This window comes from Rutidosis leptorrhynchoides, chromosome 11, assembly GCF_046630445.1.
Source record: "Rutidosis leptorrhynchoides isolate AG116_Rl617_1_P2 chromosome 11, CSIRO_AGI_Rlap_v1, whole genome shotgun sequence".
Taxonomy (NCBI): domain Eukaryota; kingdom Viridiplantae; phylum Streptophyta; class Magnoliopsida; order Asterales; family Asteraceae; genus Rutidosis; species Rutidosis leptorrhynchoides.
In genome coordinates, this window is record NC_092343.1 from 360,528,629 (window position 1) to 360,537,839 (window position 9,211).

Genomic DNA, 9,211 nt, shown 5'->3' on the forward strand with positions numbered 1-9,211 from the left:
GCTGAGGAGATAGGGCGTGACAATGAGGTGGCAGTCCATAATTGGTTCTAGATATTATATCTCTCCAACTTTAATCACTCATGTGATTACATTTAATGATAATCTAAACATGTTAAAATAAGTATATTCAAGCTTATTTTTTAATTAAGTTTAAAAATTCCACGGAGTACCTACCAAAGGATAACAGAGATCGAAGTATATAAAAAAGAAGGCTAAGGCTCTATTTCAGGGCTGGTTTTTAAAGAGAAAGGAAGGGAAAGCGAGAGAAACATAATGACAATGGTGTTCCGTAGTTTACTTTTCAAGAGAAAGTAATGAAGAGGAAGGAAAATTCAGTGTAATTTTTCCTTCATCTCTTCCTTTCAAATTGGTAGGATTAATCAATTCCCTACCCTTCAATGAGCTGGCAGTGCATAAAAAAATTGCTTTTTAAACATTCATATACCATAACCTTAAAAAATACAAAAACTAGGCACCACTGACATGACATTCAACTATGAAAAGGATAAGTTTACTGTTTAAAATTACATGATCTTTCTAGTATCAAAGTTCAACACATATGGTATCCCAAAATTGCGCTTCATGTTAGACGAGATATATTAATATAAAAGAAAAAAATGTTCACATGGTAACGAGTAACTAAATATGGTTTATAATTTCATGCACGTAACAATCAAAAAATTAGAATCACGTAAACCAAAGTGCGAATTCATGTTACTATTCATCTCCAAATAGAAAACTATTTAGCCAGTAAAGGCCTAAAATTCAATCACGTCAAACCATAACCAACATACTGAGAAGGGCGAAGCAAACCATTCATACCACAATAATTAAGCCAATCGCAATAAACGAAAAAAAAACTTGAAACCCTAACTGAAACAATCAAATCCATGAATCGCACGAAAAAAAAACAGAAATGAAACCCTAACCTATTAACGTCATCAATCACTTAAGAAGGAAACAAATTGTTCGTCATCAACATCGCGTAGCATCGATAAATCTACGACGATTACACCATCAAAATTATTGAAATCGGATATCGCCCGTCGACGTCGTTGATTTTAGTCAGCATAGAAAATAATGGTACGATTATGGTGATTGCGACGACTGTGATAGCAATGGATGCAGTGGTGGCGATGGACACAATGGTGGCCATGGAGACGATGGTTGGTGATGATGAAGGTCATAAATTCACGTGAAAGTTGGAGAGAGTACATGGTAGAAGGTGAATGGGAAGATAAAACCCTAAGCAACAAATATCATAGGATGTGAAAAGACGAAAATACTCTTTAGTCAATAAAAATAAAAAAATAGCAATGTTCCCATTATTTCTATTGATATAATTATAACTAAATGTATTATATAGTTATGATTAGTATTAAATTATTTTCGATTACTTTATAATTATCATTAATAGTATTTTTAAAATCGGTTAAAAACGATCTTCATTTTAAAACTTATTTAAGTATAAAAACAACGGAATTTTAAACGTAGTTCTAAAGACTACGTCTAAGCATTTATTGTAAATTGCTTAATTTTTATATTATAACGTACTTTTTAATTTAAATTCAAGTGGACAATTTATTCGTGAAAATATATAGTTTTATATTGAAAATATTTATTTTACATTTAATGTTTAATTACCATAACCTTAGACTATGGTTATCATTTACCAAAAACAATTGATCAAAGCAAGACGAATTCCACTCGAAGTATAAATTCCACACAAATCATCATCATAATGTATTGAAGTAAAACAAATATACAGTTTTTAAAAAATTAGAAAAATCAAACCATAGCAAGGAAGCTAGACATAACTAAGCTTTCTTTATTTTTTATTTTTAACAAACTAAGCTTCAATTTCTAAAGCATTAGTATTAGCAAAATAATAACGATAACAATAGTGATTGATAGTATAAGTCGTCTTCAGAAACCGGACCGATCAGGTAGTTGATCCGCTAGTTGGAAGGCTATGAAGTACAATAGTCTCCACTGTTAAACCCGGACCGAACCCAAACAAAACACCCCAGTCTAAACCTTCACCGGTGGTTGAAGCACCTTCTTCGGCCGACTTCTTTCTAATCTCGTCGAGGATAAACAACACACAAGCGCTCGATAAATTTCCATATTCACTTAGTACATGTCTAGTGGCTCTCAACTTCTCCTTCTTAAGTCCAACTTGGCGCTCTATCTGATCTAGGATCGCTGGACCCCCAGGGTGAGCGGTCCAGAAGATAGAGTTCCAATCACTTATACCAATTGGAGAAAATGCCTTTATCAATGCGCTCTCAATGTTCGAAGCAATCAATCTAGGAACCTCTTTAGAGAGTTCCAACATTAGCCCGGCTTCGGTCAAAGTTCCTCTCATGACTTTCCCGGAATCCGGTACAATCGTCTGAAAAGCAGCCGCTATTTCAAACAACGGCCGTTCCGTTGTCAAATCAGGGTCCGAACCTACAATAACTGCAGCTGCTCCATCCCCAAACAAAGCTTGTTGAATCAGCGATCCGATATGATTTTCGTCGGGACCACGAAACGTGACAGATTTAACCTCGGAACAAACTACAAGAATTCGAGCATCTTTATTGTTTTCCGCAATGTCTTTTGCTAGACGAAGAACCGTGCCACCAGCATAACATCCTTGCTGGTAAATCAAGTAACGTTGGACCGAATTGTCCATCCCTAGGAGCTGGGTTAGCCTGTAATCAGCACCGGGCATATCGGTTCCAGAGATACAACAAAAGATGACATGAGTGATGTCCGATAAGGGACGGCCCCATTCCTTAAGGGCTTTCAGGGCTGCTTCCTTACCTAGCTTTGGGATTTCTTCGACGACATGGTTAAGTCGTGCATCTAGAGATGTTGCCTTGTGTTTGCAAATGTTTGGGTTCTCTTTAAGAAAGTCTTCGGTTAGGAGAAAGTGTCTTTTTCTTATTGTACTACCGGTACCTGCATGCAAATTGTGAAACTTGATCATGCATGCATGTATTTAATATGAACAGTTGTTGTGAATTAATTTCTGGAGAAAATGATCTATGCTTTCACTAGGCACAAATTTAGAACTATAAGTTTTTGAATCAAGCACTTATGTGATCCAACACTTAACAAAGTACATTGTTTAGATCGCATCCACATCATTTGACCAATAGTTTTATGATAATATGTATCATAAACAATTATCAAGTTTATAAAGAATCATTACTAAAACCGATAAATACAAATAAGGTTTTCTCAATTCAGACTAATTACGGAGGAAGAATATTTTTATTTAAATGTACGCGCGTAGCTATCTAAATACATGCTTTTAGTAAGGTTTGAATTTGAAACCTCAACTACCCGGAGAGGAATAAGCTAGAGGATCTATTGACCTTGTAATTCATTTAATACATTTTATGAATGTCAACTAAGTAAGTATCGTAAGTAAATTGATCTCGGTTGTTCAGTCATTTAAAAACAAGAGACACATTAAAATCATTACTCATTTTCATTAATAAGTTTGAAAGAATAATAACTACTCTCCTAAGAACTTTATCTCATAAGGTATTGTAATTGTTGATGATAAAGAATCATGAATAACAAAGTGAGAGTATTAATTATAAGTGACTTACATATGCGCTTGAATTTATCTTTGAGAGCAACCATGTGTTCGCTACTAGTAACCCGAAAATAGTAATCTGGAAAATCAGATTGTAAGATGAAATTGACAGGGGTTGCAGTCCCCATTGCAAGAATTGTTGCGGGTCCTTTGGATCGTTGATTCTGTCGGAGTTTGGCTATATCATATGAGGACGCCATTAATAAGGGACTTGATGTTTAAAGTAGTAGGAGATAGGAGAATAGATGATTGTGCAATGATATGTAAAATTGAAGTGTTATATATAAGGGGAGCGGGGGTGGAAAAATTCCCTATATATGTTTCTTTTAAATTGTTATTGTTATTGTTATTGTTATGTTATATTACTATTATTATTATTATTATAAATTATAAATTATACTCCGTAATACTTTGTTATATTACTTTACTATTACAATTAATTAATAATAATAATAATTATCAACTATTAATCATTACCGAGTTATTGTTATTAGTAATTATTACTACACCCGTCTCATATTAATAGTCCATAAACAAAAAACACACCGTTTAAGAAAAAGTAATTGTCACATGTGTTTTTTTTCTTTACTTTACAGTTTAACTCTTACTTTTTACATAACCTTTTATCTTATATGCAAAAGTTAAGGGCATAAAGAAAATATACCTTATGATTCATATCTATTTATGAAAGTGGATTATTAATTTGTGACGGTCTAAAAGAATACCGGTGTATCAAGATGGGACGGAGGGAGTATATTATTATTATTATTATTATTATTATTATTATTATTATTATTATTATTATTATTATTATTATTATTATTATTATTATTATTATTATTATTATTATTATTATTATTATTATTATTATATAGCTATTCTATTATATTGTAAGCTTGTACGATTAGAATGAAAATTGAAAATTAAAATGAACATTGTAAACTTGTAAACGTGTTATTTTGATGAACTCAACACGGCATTTACAGGTATGCTAGGTGTACACATCATAGACTCATAGTTTTAATATTAATCTTTTTCTTAAACAGAATTAGTGGTGTTGCATGTCATCTCTTCTAGTGTTTTTATTAGTGATTAATTAAGGGAATGTTCTTTCACGTTCAATAAAATTGGCCAGTTAAAAATGTTACTTTCGTGTCAAGAAAGTTCTGTTACATGAGAAATGTTATCCATACATAAATTATACAAAACAACTTGTAATGTGGCAAAAACATGTATATATTCACGTCGTCTAATACGGATCGACCCATTATGTTTATTACCCAGCCCTGGAAACCCAACCCAAGCCATGTGAATGGAGAGTGTATCAAAGGAGGGCTAAGATGAACGACAAGACACTACTACAAAAAGTAGAATTAAAACCCCTATTATAAACCTGTTTTTTGTTGAAGGTTAAAAAAGAGGTTTCTAAAACAAAAATAAATCGGTTTTTGAAGGGACATAAAATAGAGGTTTCTTTGATAGACAATAGAAACCTGTTTCTACAATAAACCGGTTTCAATGTTTAAAAACCTCTTTTCTAAAAAAAACCGGTCTCAATGACCTCACTATAGGAAAAAGAGGTTTCGATGAATTTTTTTTCTTTTGAGCGGGAGATGTAAAATTTTGAATAAGGTCTGATATCCTTACTTTTAACTTCACCATATACTTCCACATTTACCTACTTCTATCATCTATTTAATACATTGTATAGGGGTGGTCAGTATTTGGTTTGAAACCGTTTAACCCGAACACCAAACCGAAACCAAACCGGAAAAAACCAAATCGAATTTGAAAAACGGTTTTCAGATCGAGTCAAAACCGAAACCGAATTTGAATTCGGTTTTCGGTTCGGTGTTCGGTTTTGAAAATTCTGAATTCGGTTTAACCGAAAACCGAATTCAAAACCGAATTCAAAATTTTTATATATTTAATTTGTATATTTATCTTTTAATGTCATTATAATTTGGGATCTAATCAATAAAATAGTTTCTCACCAATATGACGATTTGGTAGCTCATATTATAATTATGTTACTCAAATTATTATGTTCTTCTTTTTAATAATAGAAGCAGTAAACGTCATAATTAAGCTGTAAATATTAAAAATCATCGAATTCTTGATAATTAAATAGTATGTCATTGTTATAGGTTGTAAATAACTAAGACATTAGTAATGCCAAAATTAAACTACCATCGTTCTCAAATTTTTTATAATATTTGGTTTTAACCGAAAACCAAACCGAATCCGAATTTGAATTCGGTTTTCGGTTCGGTTCGGTTTCAACTTTGAATTCGGTTTTCGGTTCGGTTTTCGGTGTTGCCCAAAAAAATTTCAAAACCGAATACACCGAACCGAATACACCGAACAAACCGAAAACCGAACCGATGAACACCCCTAACATTGTAGACATCTGGTGCTCTGTTTTATTTTAAAAACATAACTCATAATTTTATTGCTTAATCTGTTTCATCTTTTAAGATTCTACGACCATGGAGAGGTAAGTTGCTGCAGAGCATATCACTTCAAATAGTATTATAACTCCATTTCTTTTATTATCTTCTCTCAATGTATTACGTATCTTACTTGTGTTTTTGCATTTTGTTTTTTAAAATTGAAATGGATTCATTCATCGTTAATCTGATATCAACACATTTTATGGTGTTTAATTACCAAATAGGTATTGGAGACATGTGTGCTTTGATATATTTGAAGTTTAGATCTTTGTTTGAGTCTTGAATGTGGTTGAGAGTGTAAACTGGTTGTTGGTTGAACACCATAGACTCATGAGGATTTAATGGACACGATCTTAATTTTTAAGTAAAATGTTATTATTATCATAACAAAAAATTAAAAAAACTCACTATACTGTTGAACTATTAAAAAATACTTAATAAAACCTATTTTAATATTTAAAAAAAAAAACTTTAAACTAAAGCAAAGAAACCTCTTTTTAAGAATAAACCGATTTCTAAAGCTATGAAAAGGAACCGGTTTTTAAGAAAACAGGTTTCTTTAATCAAGTATAGAAACCTCTTTTTTTTTTTAAACCGGTTTCTAACACTACTAGAAAATACATTTTTTGTGGCGCAAAAAATCGCCGCAAAAAATAGGTTTTATCGCCGCAAAGATCTTCTGCGGCGAGGTATCGCCGCTTTAAACCTCGTTACCGTAAGTTCGCCGTCTTAAATCTTTTGCGGCGAGTTTTTGAGGCGAACGAAAGTGGGGCCCACTTTTATTAAGAAAAAGAAAAAAAAATGGAAATTCTTTTTTGCGGCGACTTATTTGCGGCGGGTAGTGTGACTGACAAAAAAAACTGTCAGGTTTTTTTTGCGGCGATCTTCGCCGCTAAAAAGCTACCTGCACCAGAAACATGATTCTGCTGTATTTTCTGCATCCTACCCGAAATTCCGGGCGTTTTTCCGAAACCTGTTTCATACCATTTTATAGCAGCTAACAACATATAACACCACTAGAATAAATAAATATTTACGAAAAATTGTAACAATGATACAAACTACTATATTAATGTTCAACAAATTCAATTCGGCGTTTTTACACAAACTACATAAACAACACAAACTACCGCCTCCTTTTCAAAGCTCGTGTATCCATAAATCATCACCATCATTATTTTCATTGAAGTCATCAAGTCCATCATCATCATCATCATCCGATTCATCCACCAACTTGGGTCGTTTTTCACTTCCCTTTTCTTTAACCTTATCTTTCTTTTACCTCAGCTTTCAAGCTCACACGTTCTAACATACACATGAAATCAAAATTATTAAACTTACAACATACAAATTACTAACTTACAAGTATCTAACTAACAACTTACAACATACACATGTAATCAAATTACTATCTTACAAGTTAACTGCTGAGTGTGAAAATGTTAAAAAGAATACCTTACGAGTTGATGATAGGCATTTAACGACAATCCAAGAAACATATCACTCAAACTTGTCAATCATCAAATATTTGTAAAAAGTATAACACAAGATATGCATGTGTAACTAATGATGTTATCAATATAAGAATAAAAACTTACGGATGGACATATAACTATACAAATCACATACAAATATAACAAGTAAAATAAATGAACATATAATTACATACAAATTTAACTTGAGCAAATATTGATAACGGTTAAAGATATTGTGTTTTTACAAATTACAATCTAAAATCAATCACTAATATAATCCATAGGTTCACATTCATCATCTTCATTCTCTTCCATGTCACATCTAGCAAGTATACAATCTAAAATCAATCACTAATATAATCCATATGGTTTAAAATGGGAAAGAATTAGCATACCGAAACTAATTTCATAGAAAACATACAATTTAACAAGTAATTAACTTACAACATACAAATAACTTACAACATACAAATTATTAACTTACAAGTTAAAAATTAACTAACAAGTATCTAAACTAACAACTTACAACATACAAATTACTAATTACAAGTATCTAACTTACAAATTACTAACTTACAACATACAAATTACTAACTTACAACATACACATGAAATGAAAATTATTAAACTTACAACTTACAAATTCTTAATTTAAAATTCAACACTAACAATTATCCTTCAAAAACTAAGAACCCTACAACATAATTCAGAATTATTGTTAAAGAAGCAAGTTTAAAGAAGAAAATTAGCATATTAAACAAAGAAAAAGAAACAAATCCAAGATATTAGCTTAAATTAGAAAAAAACAAGAAAAGATAAGTAAATCACTAACCTTGATGAAAGATTGGTGAAGAATTTAGGTGGAAATTGATGGATTTAGTCGGACTTAACTTAAAATCGTCGAGAGTGCAGTTTCTTTGTGTTGGTGTTAAAGTAAAACATGTTTTCTGTAATTGACTAGTTATTTGTTTTCTGTTTTTCTTTTGCGGCGAGCCTCGCCGCTTAAAATCATTAAGTGTCGCCGCAAAAAAAACTGGTCAATTAGAGGGAAACTTGAATTTTGGTGAAAATTTTGGGGGGATTACAAATGCGGCGAGGATTGCTACAAAAAATCGCTGTTTTAAATATTATTTTAGATAATTAACTATTTTATTAATATATAAAAATTATTTATTATATATATTAATCTGGATAATTATATATATATATATATATATATATATATATATATATATATATATATATATATTAATTTAGATAAATATTTTAGTTATTAATTTTTATAGTTATATATTTCTAAAATATATATATATATATATAATATAAATATTATATTTACTTTTATAAATAAGTCGACTGCACATATTATCGTCATCTTCATCACCGTCATTAGCGTTATCATCGTCATCTTCATCATCGTCATCACCGTCATCACCGCCATCATCGTCATCACCGCCATCACCATCATCACCGTCATCGTTGTCATCTTCTTCATCGTCATCATCGTCATTATGCCGTTACCTTACGCCGTTACCTTGTGCCGTTACTTTACACCGTTACTTTACACCGTTACTTTACGGCGTTACTTTACGCCGTTATGTTCGACGATATTATGGATGCAACAGTTTCTTAGGGCGCATGATGGAGTCTCCTCGTTGTAGGAACCGAAGGGATTGAAATGTACCTCT

At 31.6% G+C, this 9,211-nt stretch overlaps 1 protein-coding gene across 1 annotated transcript; it reads right to left on the reverse strand.

Annotated features, from left to right (window-relative positions):
- Window positions 1-1,728: 1,728 nt before the first annotated feature.
- LOC139877732 (chalcone synthase-like) lies at window positions 1,729-3,813 on the reverse strand. Its single transcript, XM_071865156.1, has 2 exons — window positions 3,609-3,813; window positions 1,729-2,949 (listed from the first exon to the last, which is right to left on the reverse strand). The coding sequence occupies exons 1-2, from the start codon at window positions 3,793-3,795 to the stop codon at window positions 1,943-1,945; spliced, it is 1,194 nt and encodes a 397-aa protein (XP_071721257.1). The 5' UTR covers window positions 3,796-3,813; the 3' UTR covers window positions 1,729-1,942.
- Window positions 3,814-9,211: the final 5,398 nt, after the last annotated feature.

Coding starts and splice junctions, on each gene's coding strand:
- LOC139877732 (XM_071865156.1), bottom strand. CDS start 3,795: ATGGCGTCCTCATATGATATAGCCAAACTCCGACAGAATCAACGATCC. Junction 2,950..3,608: donor AGATAAATTCAAGCGCATAT/GTAAGTCACTTA, acceptor ATTTGCATGCAG/GTACCGGTAGTACAATAAGA.